General features: G+C 40.7%; 1 protein-coding gene across 2 annotated transcripts in view; it reads right to left on the reverse strand.

The window, feature by feature from the left end:
• Nucleotides 1-16,673, reverse strand: part of LOC146989544 (anoctamin-5-like) — a 29,796-nt gene continuing 13,123 nt past the window's right edge. For both annotated transcript variants that reach the window (XM_085759230.1, XM_085759222.1), the window contains 18 exons: nucleotides 15,070-15,177; nucleotides 13,240-13,308; nucleotides 12,748-13,032; nucleotides 11,387-11,506; nucleotides 10,818-10,933; nucleotides 10,571-10,705; nucleotides 9,824-9,929; nucleotides 9,550-9,610; nucleotides 9,018-9,169; nucleotides 8,854-8,928; nucleotides 7,795-8,020; nucleotides 7,522-7,691; nucleotides 6,480-6,577; nucleotides 6,246-6,376; nucleotides 5,937-6,142; nucleotides 4,160-4,341; nucleotides 3,944-4,049; nucleotides 1-2,428 (listed from right to left, as the gene is read on the reverse strand). In XM_085759230.1, the coding sequence (XP_085615356.1) occupies nucleotides 2,204-2,428; nucleotides 3,944-4,049; nucleotides 4,160-4,341; nucleotides 5,937-6,142; nucleotides 6,246-6,376; nucleotides 6,480-6,577; nucleotides 7,522-7,691; nucleotides 7,795-8,020; nucleotides 8,854-8,928; nucleotides 9,018-9,169; nucleotides 9,550-9,610; nucleotides 9,824-9,929; nucleotides 10,571-10,705; nucleotides 10,818-10,933; nucleotides 11,387-11,506; nucleotides 12,748-13,032; nucleotides 13,240-13,308; nucleotides 15,070-15,177 (2,571 nt within the window). In that variant the 3' untranslated portion in view covers nucleotides 1-2,203. The remainder of the gene's footprint in view (nucleotides 2,429-3,943; nucleotides 4,050-4,159; nucleotides 4,342-5,936; nucleotides 6,143-6,245; nucleotides 6,377-6,479; nucleotides 6,578-7,521; nucleotides 7,692-7,794; nucleotides 8,021-8,853; nucleotides 8,929-9,017; nucleotides 9,170-9,549; nucleotides 9,611-9,823; nucleotides 9,930-10,570; nucleotides 10,706-10,817; nucleotides 10,934-11,386; nucleotides 11,507-12,747; nucleotides 13,033-13,239; nucleotides 13,309-15,069; nucleotides 15,178-16,673) is intronic.

The raw sequence follows: 16,673 nt of genomic DNA on the forward strand, positions 1-16,673 counted from the left end.
AGTTTTTTCTTCATTTATTGTGAATATTATTTATTATTTTCTGTACATTGCGCTACAATGAGCTTAGAATGTAACATACATTACGTAACAGCAATTCTTGCACATTGAACCGGACAAAACAGCTACTTTGCAAAAAACCAATGATATGAAACAGGTTTAGAATTCAGATAGGAAACTTGTCATTACAAAATCATACAAAAACAAGTAAACACAGACATTTAAGGCATTTGTTTGCTGGGAAACACGTTATGCATCTTGCAGGATCATGCACACACACACACCCTTGCACACTGTCAGCAAGTGATGCTCAACAAACACTGGGAGATGTTAAATCCTGAGACTGGAGTTAAGTCAGTTTTACTCTGACCCGACTGTCGAATGGGAATTGCTGTTCGCTGGAATCACAACTGCTTCAGTCACAGTACAAACCACAAAGACGTCTCGATAAAAACCCACATGCATGTTAAGCTTAAGCATAATAATAAAGCCATACAGTATCTGATAAATCAGCCGTGTACTATGAAGAAACCTCATGTCTCCCACAATGTTTGGAAGATTTTATTTGTCTGGTCCCTTTACAAAGTCGTAATATAAAGCATAAAATTGACATTTGAACTTTCTGAACTAACACTTGTTTGGTGGTCTTTAAATGAGGTGGTGAATAGCATAGGATGAGAAATTAGGTGTTGCCAGTAAAGTGATAAAAAAAAAGAAGTATTATGAAGTAACTCTAAACACAAACGCTTCAGGCTACAGAGCAGAAACAGAACAGATCAATAAATTAATGGCTCTACAACCCATTTAAATAGATAACACAATCTTTATATCTACAGCAACACTTAGTATCCAGCTAGAGAGTGTGAGCGGGGTACTACAGTAAAAGTCATTAAGTATTTCGTTTTTCACTGAAATCCTTACTCACATGTCTTGTAGCACGGGTACGAGAACTTCTGTGTATCTCTTAAAAAAAAAATCAAGGTTACAGTTTGTTTGTGCCTACAGCAGCGAATGCAGACACACGAATATCTGAGAACAGATACTATATAGGCCATTTGTTATCCCCGTGTTAAGCCGGCGAATGATCAACCTGCACTCATCCACGCAGACTTGATGATTGTATTAAAAACAGAAGATCTGCTCAGAGATCCTCCGACTTCTCCTTCATGTGATCTGTTCTCTAGGCCGACGTCTCATAATTGGTCCCGGAGCAAGTTGGAAATAACATTTTGGAAGATGAGACACGATGAGCCTGCAGCTTCTGTCGAACCACAATACTGTTGCAGCCCCCCTGCTCCCCTCCTTCTCAATCACTGCAGTATAATGGAGGTACTTTGTTTTCAAATGCACAGTTTTTAAGAGGTTTCCCTAAACATAACACACGCAGATAACAAACCTGACAGTCTTATAGCCCAGCTATAGGTCAGTGGAACTAAACATTACGTACTGTAGCTACCAAATTAAAAAAGAAACGGTCAGAGGAATAAGCACTGCCTATTATTAATTTTCTTACCCATAAATTAGTTTCATATCTTGATGTATTTGCACATTTCGAGTGTTTTTTCTTTTTTCTACATTCATGGTTAAACGATATGAACTTCTGACCACAATTATCAGTCAAACTATTTCACAACTTACACATACTTTACAGTCTGAACAGTTCAGTCCTTCATCATCCCGTATTCTCAGTAGAAGAATCACATGCAGCACATTAGATTAACGTCACATCCAGCTCTTTAAAGGGTAATTACGTCTAAAGTGATCAATTCAATGCCACATTTTAACCCTGCCAGCTCATACAAAGTCGTTCGGTCGTGACATATGGAGTGTTTGCTTGGGGAACGATAACTGCAGTTTCCACTCTTTTCTGTTTTCTTCTATCCATTCACATTTTACCCAAGATTTTTTTTTTTTTATGGCACAGAAAAGCTTTCGTCCACTCAAGAAGCTGCTTTAAAGTATATAAGCAAAGTGAAATGTATGTATGAGTTTGATTTCCGCCCCCCCACACACTGTTTCTGATGCCTCGATGCAGATAACACAAACATATCTTTACAGTCAATTTAAAAAAGGAAGGATAATAGCATTGTTATCCCGAAGACAGAAGCCCTTGCATATGGGTGTTTTCAGCAGGATATCAAAGTCCCAGACATGTTGATATATTTTTTTTTTGGTTTGGTTTGTTGGAGGGGGGGTGGAGCAGGGGCTACAGGCACTCAGACAGCACTTCATGCTTGTCCGACATCAGGGACACGTCCGATTGTGGCTCCGTGATGAAACTAGCGCTCAGCTGGAGTTTGAGCTTCTCCACCTCGTAGTCGTGCAGGTACTCCTGGATCAGGTAGCGCTCTCGCTTGATCCGTGCCTTCACATCTGACGGGACGTCTGGGATCATCCACGCCACGAAGAACTTTACAACAAAGACCACGTGCTGCAGGGAGGGGAGGAGGGATAGGCACATTATATAAAGTTAAATCAGGAGGATACATATGGACATTGATGGAAATTGTTGGATATGATGGATCTTTTTCGATTTCCTTTTTTTAAAGGGACAACGAGGAGTTTCTCCATCGGCAGAACGAAAAATTCCGCGACAATAAAAAAGTCTCACATTAATATGGATGAATCTCCGCTACCCACACTTGTTAATGGGCCCATTTTCGATAAATATATCGTTTTGTCTCTATCGTTATTTTGTTATTATTAGTGGTAGTGGAAATGCTGGTCGAGCCGACCAGTGTTTCTTTACTTTCGGTTTCGTGGCGAGTCATGAGAATAACGCCGCCTAATCGCCGTTTATGGTCGGGACTACGACGGTATCTGATCGTCTTCCAACCTCTGACTTTAATTCTTGATGAATGAAAACATGAGTCTGTTTTGCGCCGGTCAAAGAATTTCACGGTGCGCGGAGGCTCATAAATGTAGTGTGAAAACGCTTCGCTTTTCCAAAACTCCTTGTTGTCCCTTTAAAGTTAATATACATTATGTTATGTCACTTTTTGGGCCTTACAGCGCCCTCCACAGGTTGGAAAAATAGGTCTACGGTTGAGACTGATAGGCAGTATGTCAGACCCTGATGAAGGTCAACATGTGTAGGTCTGTTTTGCTCTTTGCTCTCAATAAATTTATTATATTTATTTCAACCGACGACAGAGTGCCTCAGCCGCCATTTTCTCTTGGACGTCTGCATCTTTTTTTTCACAGCAAGACGTCACTGGAGTCTCTTGTTTTGTAAAGATTCACCTGCCTCACCAGTGTTGGGCACGTTACTTGTAAAAAGTAATTAGTTATAGTTACTAGCTACTTTCCCCCAAAAATTACAAAAGTAATTTATGACCAGGAAAAGTAACTATTGCATTACTTTTTTAATAAAATGCTCACAGGCAGCGACAGTGAGAGAAAGTGCGAGAGGGGGGATTGACATGCAGCAAAGGGACTGTCGGATGGAATCAAACCCAGTGTCGCTGCAGCAGGCGTGCTCTAACAAGTGAGATATATACGTACGACGCTGGCGGCTCGGTGTATTTAATCGGAGATTCCACTGAGCGTTTCGGTGACGGAGAGCGAGTCATCTGTTCCCGTTCACATACCGTCGACCTAATGTGTCCTTTTTAGTTAATAATCTCCTCTCCTTAAACAAGTGTGTTATTTTCTGATGGTAGCCTACTTCTTGAGTCAAGTAACAGTAATGGTGCATCTTATTGTCAGTAACGGCGTTGTAACGGGGGAAACAGTAACGTTTTTGATTACGCGTTACTGAAAAAAGTAGCGTTATTCCCATCACTGTGCCTCACTGAAGAACACCTGCCTAAGACAGTGATCCAAACAGCGCTTCCTTCTTTCTTTCTATCTTTCTTTCCTTTTTGAATAAAGTTAAAACAATTTCATTAATTTATTCTGAGCACTATGAGTGAGTGTACGATTGAAAGAAAGTGTGTTGTCTTACTTCCATGATGATAATGAAGGCCATTTTGGCTGCCAGGATGTGCCAGAACTGCATAGTGTGAGTGTACTTCCTGTCGTGGCCTGGAGGGTAACGGTAGTCACGGTATCTGTGCACGACAGGGACAGGGAAGTCAAAAATAAATGATGTATTAAGTCATATTAAAACATATTCATTCACGTGGTTAAACCCTTTGTGGCTGTTGATACTGTCGGATACCTGCAGCTGTCGGTGATGGTGTTGTTGGGGTTGTATTCCTCTGGCATGTTGCGTGTGGGTATTTGTGAGATGTTGTATATAGACAAGCTGTTGCTGATGTAGCCCTTCATGCTGTTGTTTCCGTAGGCGTACAGGTAGACCATCCGGGGAATCATGTCGGAGGTAAAGGCCATGATGAAAGCCTGGAATGAGAGTAAACACAAAAGGGTGTCGATGAAGTGTAGAAACTCTAAAGAAAAATTTTGATGCTTAATTTCGTGTTTAATTCAACATTTAGGTCAAAACCGTCAAAAAAGTGGTGCCAAATATTCACTGTATGTGGAGATGAAGAAATGAATACAGACTTAAAGGAGAATTCCGGTAATTTTCTAAGGAACTCTCTACAGCTCTAGGTCCCCGAGTGCAACCATAGGAAAAGACCCGAGAAAAATATGTGCAGCCCGGACCTAGCTCTCCTCCTGCTAGCTGCGCTACACTGCAATTAAACAGCAAAGTAATGGGGGCAGAACTTTAAAACCGCGACTTTGGCCTCTATTATGCTCAAAATATCACTGCCACCAGTTCCTTACCACACAACACTGACTGTGCATAAACTCCGTTAATATGAGAGAGCAGTGCTACATGTCTGTTTTTGTCACGTAGCTCCTAGTTCGTTGGTAGACCTTACTAGTCGGCTGTCGAGCTCGGGACTGTTTCCATATCAATGAAGACTGCTTCTCATCTGTATATTCTGGTTTGAATAAACACGCACGACCATCAAATTCAAAATGTTCATGTCCATCTCTTAATAATAATAATAATAATAATAATACATTTTATTTGTAATCTCAAGTGCTACAACAGCAACCGAAAAAGAAAAAGAAGTTAAAACAAGAGTTCACTTTCTACACCGATGCAGACTGGGCATGCGCTCGACAGTCAACGAGTTTATGCACAGTCAGTGTTGCAAAGCACGTGTGGTGATATTTTGAGCATAATAAAGGCCAAAGTCACGGTTTTAAAGTTATGCCCCCGAACCTGGGGAGACAGAGCCTTTTCCATCGCTGCCCCTTCCCTCTGGAACTCATCCGCACCTGCACACACCTCCCAACATTCAAGACTATACTCAAAACACACTTTTTTAAATTAGCTTTTAATATATAATTTTTGTGTTTTATACTGTTTTCTGGGTTTTATACTGTCTCTGCTGTTTTTAACTGAATTACAATTTGAATTGGGGCGGTGCATGGCGCAGTGGTTAAAGCGGCCGCCCCATGTAGAGGCTATAGTCCTCAACGCAGGCGTCTGATGCGCTGGTTCGAATCCCGCGTTGGGCAGACCTTTCCTGCATGTCATTCCCCCTCTCTCTGCCTCCCCCTTTCCTGTCTATCTCACTATGCACTATCAAATAAAGGCAAAAAAGCCAAAAATATACATTAAAAAAAAGAATTACAATTTGAATTGCTATATTTTATGATTTTTTAAACTGTAAAGTGTCTGTGAGCATTCGTAAAAGCGCTTATAAATAAAATGTATTATTATTATTATTATTATTATTATTATTATTATTATTATTATTAAATGTATTATTACTTTGCTGTTTCACTGCAGTGTAGCGCAGCTAGCAGGAGGAGAGCTAGGTCCGGGCTGCACATATTTTTCTCTGGTCTTTTCCTATGGTTGCACTCGCGGACCTAGAGCTGTAGAGCGTTCCTTATAGAAAATGACCGTAATTCTCCTTTAAAAAACAAAACTCACTCACTGTCAACGTAATTTAACTTTTTTGGACAAAACTCACATTGGTAACGACGGATAAAATGGCCACTGCGTTGAGGATCTCCTGCCACGCTCCGATGTTTCGGGCCTTGGACGCCACCGGTCGTCTGAACTGGGTGGTGAACTTCCAGGCGTCCACCCTGATCTCCAGGATGTTGTTGCACAGAGCCAGGAGCGGCGCCAAGGGGAACGAGGCCACGAACAGCGTGATGAAGCCAAACTGGATCACTGAAACGAAAACACAGAGAGAGAGAATGAGAATGAGGAAGATGAAAAGCCAGAAACTGGAAAAGAAGAAGAAGATGAAGAAGCCGTCTGCGATGTATCTCACCCATCTCCAGGTATTCATAGAACAAGCCGAGCTGACTGAAGTTCAGCAGCACGTGGTCCTGCTCCCAGCGGCTGTAGTGGTTTTCTGGGTTGTGCCGCGCCTTCCTGCTGCTCCACCAGTTACGCATCAACCTGTCGGGGAGAAGCAGCACGTGTCAATAAAAGGAATAAGGAAACAGTAGCTACAATGAGGCAATAAAGGTGGAAGTTTCAAGGATGTGATCATGTGACTCACGGCAGCAGAGCTTCCTGGATGTTTCCCCACACCTGTTTCCCAGCCATGACGATCACCAGCTGCGTGGTCAGCTCGATCAGACAACCGCCAGGGTCGCACTAGGACAGCGACGGACTTTTAGTTTCATATACAGTGGCATCATGCAAAAGTTTGGGCAGTGGTCAAAGATTAGATGTTAATGTGAACAGTTAAGGCGAGACACTGCACTGATAAATTCTGAGATTTTGGGCTATTTTTCTTTCTTAACATGTATTCTTTCAGAAAAGTCAAAAGAAATGGTAGAAAATCCACATTAAGGTTTTTAATTTACTTCATTTTTCCTGCTATCGTCAGTAGATTTCTCCTAAATTCACCAAAAGTTAACAGCTACTGTGACATACTGTGCTGTGCCTGTTGTCTGACCCATGTCATGTCAGCTATCATTGTAAAGCTCTCTCTCTCCTGAACAATTATGTAGGCTCCCAAAATGGTCATCTCCTCCGTATCCACAACAAATCGTAAAAGTACAATTTACATTAACAATCTATGGAATTTTACAGTACAAGTTTTCTCAAAATTAGTTTTGTCCTCAGACTCTGATCCTGAAATCTCCACTTCAGCAGCACCTACAGAGACCAAACCTTCCAGTTTTATTCCTGTCTATATTCTGAAGGTTTTTACAGAGGGGATTGTTGATATGTCATTCAAAGCCTGATTTATACAACTTCTTATTCCTAAAAACATGGCAAAATTTGATTTTTTTTAGGGCTGGTGACATTATTTTCTCATTTACAGAGTGATAAAAAGAGATATCCAAAATCCCCTCAGAAAAAACTTCTGACTCTTAATATGTCAACAAAATAAAACAAGAATTTTGAAAGGGGCTTTGTCCATTATTCAGATTGTTCAGATTTGCAAATTAGCGCATATTTCATTAGATATTGCCACATTAACAGATTAACAGAAATTTTGACCAGAGGTGCCCAAACTTTTTGCAACTCATTTTTATTTCATTTCAAGATGATGCGCTTGTAGAAAAAAATATATAAATAAATAAAATCACCTCCTCGTTCCTCAGTTTTCCGAACATGTATGTGTAGTCGCCAGGGAAACCCACGAATTTGCCTTTGAAGAAGGCCACGTAGAAACAGGAGGAGTAGTAGTTGACGAACTGGAACATAAACATCTTCATGGTCAACCTGTTCTCATACTCCAGGTGCGTCTTTGGGATTTCTGTGGAGCAAAAGTGGATTTGCAAATGTTAAAAGAAGAAAAGCGACAATGGGATGGAGACAACATGAAGACCCCAGGGAGTCCGAGCCCCTCCGTCCTTTACCCATATCGGTGATCCAGATGGCCACTCGCTCATAGAAGAAGTTGAGGATCATGATGATGACGAAGTTGATGCAGGAAGCGGTGACAGACGTCGCCAGCTGCGGGGTGATGAACCGGCCCACCCACTGGATCTGATGCAACGGGTCTTTGATGATACTTGCGAAGGCGGCGTGCACGGCCAACCTGTACGCTATGACCCCGATGATACAGGCCACGATCAGGGAAATCTGCAGAGAGCGCACACAGAGGAAGCTCATTGACACTATAGGAAAAGACAGGGAAGTTGTCTAAATCAGTGGAGGTAACGTAACGGCGAAATGCAGTAAAATTAAAAAGACAAACAAGAGTGAAGTGAATCAAAAAAATCTAAATCTAGGCTTTTTATATTAAAGAGGAACGTTGCAAGTCTGGTCGCTTTTCCACTGTTTTGTTAACCCTTCTCCCGGCCATGTGCATTTGTTTACAACAAAGCCAGTGAGAAATCAATCAATAGAGCGGTACAGGGCGTTATATATCATCTACCATGTTACGACGTGTATATTTGTGTAGTCTTATCTGTCATGAAACAAGAGATTACAGGGGGTTTCAGGGCACGTTTGTGTCGCGGTGCTGCAGAGACGAGAGCTGGGACACCGGGTCGGAGGCTATCTTACAAAGTTGGTTTTCAGCAAAGAGACACTAGGTGGAACAATTTATAGTATGTCATTTAATAAACCATCACAATTACTCCTAAACTGTTTAATTTAGGTAAAAATGTAGCAGAGTTAAGGTAAAAATCCTGCATAGTTCCTCTTTAAAATACGACCAATTTCCCATTAAAACACAGGGGATTGGGAAAATGTCTTAGCATAGCTTCTTTAGTTTAGGCTGTTGTGATGGCTTTGGTCACTATTTTAGTAAAATGACAAATGTCTGTATAGGTCATGCAATAAAATAATATTTTTTAAGTTTTAAGTACCATTGCAAATACACAAAGTACCTCTGGGGGTCCGCGTACCGCTGGTTGAGACACACTGGTCTAAACAGTGCACACAGTGAACTGTTGTGAACTTGCACTTACCCAGAATATAACCGTGGCTGCAGAAAGGCAGAAGCGAGCACACTTGCTCGTGAGGGGGAGATACGGCTCCATTTCCTAAAAAAGATTATTTTATTGTTTTATAAATATTGTTTTTGAAAATGACACACATTTATTATCACGATTGAAATCAGGCTCCAAATCACCTGAGTGATCTTGTTGAGCCTCCTGTTAGTGCATCTGATTTCAAACTCCGGGCGGATCTGAAGCTGTTGCTGCTCCTCTTCGAAGTCCACCAGGTCCCACTCGTACTCGAGCCGGGCCTGACGCCGCTTCCAGAACTCCAGAAACAGCGTGACTGTGTTGAAGGAAATGAAACAAAGAGATGTCAAATGCAACGTCAAAGTCTTTGTGTGAGTGTGTTTGTGTTTGTATGTTTTGGGAAAGATTTTTATGGCTTTAATCAAGGTTGTGGCTTTTTGAAGTGTAATGTGTTTCAGCTGTTCCCCGACTGCCTTCACTTCTTGGCCGACTGCTGCTGCGCATGGCGCCGGGTTACAGGCGCGCTTTGTGCAGGGCAGCCTGAACATAACAACATAATTGGGCTGGCAAGTTGTTCTGGACTGAAGCACCACGGGTTAAGGTTGGAGCTTCGGTGTGAAAAGGACTAAACTGTGAAAATCTGCTACGGGAGGAGGGAGGGAGGGAGTACAACGAGCAGCACAGACTGACACTTACCCCAAATCCCCATAAATATGGCAAAGAACACCGTCCCCTCGTTGTCAAACAGATGGGATTGCTGCGAGGGAGAAAATGGGAAAGGATGAGATCCTTGGAGAAGAAGAGGAAGTGACATGCTGGGCATAAAAAGGCCGACATACTGCCTTCTCAGGAGGAAACTGCTGACTGTATCTGAAGGATTAAATGCGGTTGATCCACGGTTGCATGAACATAATTGGTTCTCCTGGCTTCACAATCATTGATAAAGTAACGTCAAGTGAAATGTTTTTACCCAGGATGAGAGACACGTCGAGTTGAGTTTCCAGAAAGTACATTTTTTATCACAGAGTGGACACATCACAATGCTGCCTCCAATGGTTGGGTCACATATTTCTTTGCTAAAAAAGAGAATAAAAACAAATTAAATTAAAGATTAATATAATAAACTCCTCAAAAAAAAAAAAATTGGAAACGTTATTTCAGTTCATCATTTCTCCCCTTTAATAATACCCATTGGTGTTGTATTTTATATAATTGGAAAGCTTGATTAGTCACCTTTACAATGAGGTACAACTTGTGTTGCATTTCACAAATTCATGCACAGTTCTGTACCTCATTGTAAAGGTGACTAATCAAGCTTTCAAATGATAGAAATGCAACGCCAATTGGTTTTATTAAAGGGAAGAAATGTTTGACTGAAATAACGTTTCTGAACTTTTTTTTTCAGGAGTTTATTCAAAATGTATATAGTCAAAGGTAAAACACAACAGTATTTACACAAAAAAGGATGATGAATTGTAATCAATCATCAATCTGAGCTGTAGTAGAGATTTTAGATAATATTGTACTTCTGAAACTTTGACCCTTTTGTGATTTCAACATGACAGCGCCCCACCTGTGTACAAAGCCAGTTCAGAAAAAAGTAGACTCCCCAGTTTGGTGTAGAAGTCACCATGCACAGTTCAGTGTGATGCCTGAATGTCTACATACTTTTGGGCCTGCAGGTATCGGCTCACTGACGCCCTCTGGTGGTACTAACCTTGATATGTTGTCATCATAGCTGAGCACCCCATAGGTGAAACATATAAGGCCCATGACGGCTGCAAAGAACAGCATCTCTGTGTAGAAGCCCAGCCAGGCAAAGTAGATCCCAATCTTCTCTCCATAGTACTTCCTGCAGCCAAAGAGTCACGTTAACATTGTTTCTAATCAGAAGTAAAGCTGCAGATTTTACGAGAGGAAATAAAAAGCTGACTGCATTCAGGTGCTGTGCTGTGTTCGATTACCTGATGAGGTTCAGCGGCTGCTCTTTGTAAAAGCAGAGGAACCTGGCCCAGTGGCTGTACAAGTTGAAGCGCTCACTCTCACACTCGGCATTTTTCGCCTTCTTCCAGTAACGACACTGGATGGAAAATCAAAACAAACAAACAAGTGGAACATGTGATGTGGAGCAAAATATGTTTGGAAATTACAGGGGGAAAAAAAGCTCACAGCATGAAAGCGCACAAGTGTTTTTCACAAAACCTTTCCATTTGACCTTCTTAGTATTTTTAGAGCTTCTATTTAAAAAGAAAAATAAACACTAAAACAACAGTCATTCTCCAGAGCTGCTCCTATCCCTACAGTATGTTCAATCATAAAACAAATATAATATACTATAATATAAATGTATATGTAATATAGGTGCTTCTTATGCTTAATGAGTGTTATATCATAAATCATGATCTGTGAGGAATTACAGATAAAAATAGTATCAGCACACACCCTCTAAAACGTAATAGAAAGAAATAAAAAAAGTTGATGTTTTCCCGACTGAATCTGTTTCTATTGTCGGTCGTGTATCTCTTGGTCTTACATCATGAAGTGGGAAGGCGGCCGTGTACGTCCCGTTGCTCAGTAATCGCTTGATTCCCGTCTTGTCTTTGTCTTTCCGACCCTCTTTGTAGTACGGACAACGAGCCAGGATGTAGAACACCTAACAACAAGGAGAGGGATTTAACCCAGAGATTAAGGGGATTTGGATTCATTTGAACTTTTTAGCTAAATGCATGTTTTTGCCTCATGGTTGCACAAGCGTTTTCTAACACTGTTATAAAAAAACAACAAATAAAAACTGTTAACATGAGTGGGAGAGTTCATTCACTTGCAGACAAAACAACAATATGAATGCAACACTTTTGATTACACAACATGATGATTATTACCTGTGTGCAGTTTTATTTTGAAAAGACATTCATTAGGTCCTGAACTTGTGCTTTTTTTGGGGGGAGCATCAGAAATAAATCGCCTGCCTCATGCAGTGCAACATGACTCATTAGTAGAGAGTCGACCAGGTTGTTGATTGTTTGAAGGTAAAGTTGCAGGAAGTGGAACATGCAGATCCAGACGTGCTTTATAGGTTTTTATGTTTGGTGGCTATGCAGGATATGCAATACAATGTATATGACTCATACAGACTTGTACAGTATGAGTCATGTTCATTGTGCCGCATTGAGATGATGGCAGCAGATAAATGGCATGACAACAGGCCTCAAGGTCTTCACTGTATATCTTATCTCTAAGTCTCAGATCTACAGTAAAGCAGAGGCATTGCATTTACATTTTTCAATGTACAGCTCTGGAAAAAAATTAAGAGACCACTTCAAAATGATCAGTTTCTCTGGTTTTACTATTCATAGTGTGGGTAAATTGAGCACTTTTGTTTTATTCTATAAACTACTGACAAGATTTCTCCCAAATTGGAAATAAAAATATTGTCATTTAGAGCATTTGTTTGCAGAAAATAAAAACAACAAAAAAGATGCAGTGTTAATGCAAAGGAAAACAAGTTCTTGTTCATTTTTAAACAACACAACACTTATTGTTTAATTTAGGAAGAGTTCAGAAATCAACATTCGAGAAATAACCCTTTTTTTTTTAAATTACAGCAGTGTTTTTTTTCTTCTTTTTATTTTATTATATTTATTTATTTATTTATTTAATATGATTTGGTTCAGGTGATCACCTAATCAGTGCCTCATTTAGTAAAATGAGATGTGCTTCTGTTGAAAACCAATAGACAGTGGATTGGAACGGTTGCCATACATGTAGAGATGCTTATTTAAGAAAAACCTTGAAGTGTTCTCTTAATTTAAATCCAGAGCTATAAGATCCAATATGAACTGGGAATACTGTGTAATAGGTGTGTTGTTGTGATTGGAGAGAGCAAATACTCACTATCCTGTTTCTGGTGGATGGGGGGAAGAACGTGTCCTTGTCAGTGACGAGGAAGAAGTCAGTCTTGGTCTTGTCGAAGGGGTGGGTGAAGTAGTCCGGTTGTGGGTGCATCACCTTGTCCGGCAGACGGAAAGGATGCGAGAGCCACTCCAGTGGGACCTCCCGCCCGTGGGGGATGTCGCTCTCCTTGAAGGGGCTTTTGATCTTTAAGACATCGGCGTGGGTGGCCAGCACGTCCCACGGCGCGTGGATCTTCAAGAAATACGTCTTCTGGTCTTTGGAGTCCTGATTACAAGTAGATTAGTTAGTTAGTTAGTTAGTTAGTTAGTTAGTTAGTAGACTATTTGTTACAATTGCCTTTAAATGATAAAGGATGGCGGCTTAGTGTGTCTAATAATGAGCCATCCCTTTAAGAGTTTTCCTCTAGAATAAAATGTGCCTCGGCCATTTGTCCACTAGGTGGCGCTGGTGCTCTGTGGATGAGCTTCTTACCGATTTGTCCTCTGTCTCCAGCTCCAGTCCGGCTTTCTCAAGGTTGGCTTCAAATTCCCTCCTCCTTTCCTGGGAACAAAAAACACACAAACCACAGCCATTAGAGCCACGCATGCTTACACAGTCCGAGTGTGTAGTCTACACTTTCTTATCCTCGTTACAGAAACTTCATAAAACCCCCGTCTCAGATTCCTTGTCTCTTTTTAGATCATCTATTCTGTGGTTCATTCTTTATGTTAATATGATATAATACACAATAACGGACCACAATGACTGGTCTAAAAGGAGGTAAGAAAGTGGGGGAAGTGGGTTTGCAGCTGATTGACTTTTCCTGACAGCTGAATAGAAGTTGACAAACCTCTAATGTTTATGACAGTAAACCTGAAGACTGCTAGAGAGAAACCCTGAGTACTGGTTACTGGTTCACCAACACCATCACTGCACCACTGCACAACCGCTGAACATAAATATAAATATTTAAACATCAGACAATGATGAAACAGTCTGTGTTCAATTATAAGACAACAACAAATAGTTACAACAGCTGTAACCATTTGCATCTAATATTCACATTAACATTCATTGTTCTCTTTATATTTTAAAGGGATAGTTCAACATTTTGGCAAACTGGCCCATTGCCATAATCCCTATACTCATAGCAGTAGGTTTGTTACTTTTATTTGTCGGTGCAAGCTATTTGTAAAGCGGTGGAGCAGAGCCGCGAGCTGCTCAGAGCTACGCTACGGAGGCTAATGGGATTTCTTGGTTTCCCTCATCAAACTCATCAAATACACAATCCAACAACTCCACAACGCTCTGGTGGACAAGTTGTGACCTACACATTCACCACGCTATGAGATAATAAAGTAATGTTACAAGACAAAGTTGTTTCTGAGGTAAATTCATGCAAAACCGTTAGTAAATGATCATGTAAATCACATTGTGGTCCAGTCCGACAGTCTGTTAGAGTCTCTGTAATGAATTTCAGAGCCGACTTCCATCACGTTATCGCATCTCTGAAATCTCAGTCTCCTGCTGACTTGAAACAGAGCGGTCTCTGTTGTGCAGGAAATAGCAAAGGAGTGATTTCAGACACGGCCTTCTTTTGTTTGTGGTTTCATGAGTAACAGTGTACAGTCGGTTTTCAGAGCTTTTTTTTAGGAACAGCAGCCTGTCACGACTTAAACATGATGCACAGAGGATGAATGAAAATGAATGACGTTGTGATGCAGACAGATAGTTAAACAATGTGCCGAGGCAGAGTGGAGCTGCGGATTCTTTCAACTCCTGTCTGGGTTCAACACTTCAAACTGTCACACGGTTTTGATCAAAGCCACTTTAACAGTATAAATGAAAATATGGCTCCCAGATGCACAATAACGACTGTGTGAAGCATCATGTGACTGTGACAGCGAGAGACTGAACGGGTGCAGAAAGAAGTGACATAACTGGCTGAGACTTGTGCAAAGTGCAACTCCTCCTTCCTCCTCCTCCAGTCATGTGACTGACAATCACATCATTTTACAGCACTTCACATCATATTAGTATTCATGTATCCTCCTTCTGTAACTACATTTGTCTGCCAGTTAACAACTGATCTAGCTTTCACAAAATGAAAAGAGTAAAGATTTAAATAATACAAATGTTTTAACTATTGCATCAAATCACAAATGTCCTATATCCATGGATGACGTCTCATCCGAGTCTCGCTTCCTCTTTGTAGTCCCACGTTTTCCTGTTCTAGATATAAGTGGTGCAATAACGGCTGCCGTGCTGTAAAAATGCTGAGTGGTCAGTCAAACCATCATGTGACCTTTCGTCTACGCTCACCTGTTTCTTTTCTCCATCTTTGTCGTCTACATAAGACAACACAAAGTCCACTCTTCGCGCCCCGTCCCTGAAGAACACGGTGTCTTTGTTTGGTTGTAGCTTGTCGGTCTGAAAGGAAAAACAACAGGCATCAGGTGACAATTTTTAGGCTCTGGAACAGAATGGGAAGCAAAATGCAAAACAGGAATAGGAGATATTGTTCAACAGATACTGAGAAATGAAACAGGATCATGATGAAGACAAAGCTAACGGGCCTCGGACTGTAACACTGACACAGATTCAGAGAGAGACACACTGTTTAGAGAGTCACATGCCAATGCAGAGTACTGAGAGTATTTCCAGAGTTTAGAAAGAGGCCAAAAAAAACCCCACAAGAATGCACAGAAAATCTGGAAACTGCAGCTTGTCATTACACAGAAATAATTGATGGTGGAGGAAGTTCAGTTATTGCCTTAACTCAGAAACCCTTTCACTTTTCCATTTTATTTTGACCTCATTAATGTGCGAACTGAAGGTCTTTTAGTGTCACAGCCGACATCTAAGGTCGTTATGTATAAAACTTACACTTTTTTGTGTTTAACACATGAGTTATCATCTCTACTGCTAAAAACAGAAGGGAATGTAATAGCCATTTTTGCATTTACGTTTATTTTTGTTTTATTTTGCTGAGCTTTTTGAGAGGAAGGAATTTCAGGTGTTGCTGATCAGAAACACTGTTTTTTTTTTTACCTTACCGTGCCGTGTTTATTGATTTATATTGGAAATAGAATGGGTGTTTTTTTTCAACAACAGAAAGTGGAAGAAATAAATCTTGGTTATCTTTGGAAACTTATTTGGACACTGCAAGTAATCAGCCGCCATTATTTCTTTTTTGGGGGGTTTTGGGTAGAGAAAGGGTCACCTACAGTATGCAATAATGTGGATCTGTACATCAATATTTAACAGTATGTGATGATCTTGTTACTTCAACCCTCAGTCTATTCTTGTCATGTTATGTAACTGTGGCAGGATTAATTTACTCGTCCACACAGTTTAAAAGATGTGATTCTGACTGTTTTCTGTGTTGTAGTGCTTTATATGGCCACATATTTTATTTTAGACAGAGTTCAGTCTTTTTATTTTTATCTTCATGATTCTTGCCAAAATAAACTGAATACAATGTTTTCTTAAAATCCATCCCCCCCATTTGGCTACACCACTCATCATGGTTCAACATGGAGACGTCGCCAGTCAGTTACAGGGTCGACACACACAGAGACAAACAACTTCACACACTCGCATTAACACCTACAGGAAGTATTTTAGAGATGCTTATCAACCTATACATGCATGGCTTTTGGACTGTAAGAGGAAGCTGCAGAACCTGGAGAGAGCACAGAGCACAGAAAGGCCAATCAATGCTTCCCTTGAATGTGAAAAAAATCTGATTTCCAGAGTCATTGTTTGTAGAAAATAACACATGAGCAGCCAGAGAACAGCTGCTTCCAGTTTTTGACTCTGAAGAGTGTTTGCCTGCCATTTACAGTAGGCTATATCCGGCCCTGATGTTTAAGTTTAATGACAACACTGAGTGCCAACATTGAGTTTCCAGTTTCTGAACCCCA

The sequence above is a fragment of the Trachurus japonicus genome, chromosome 3, assembly GCF_045865225.1.
Source record: "Trachurus japonicus isolate A0001 chromosome 3, Traja_1.0".
Classification (NCBI taxonomy): Eukaryota; Metazoa; Chordata; class Actinopteri; order Carangiformes; family Carangidae; genus Trachurus; species Trachurus japonicus.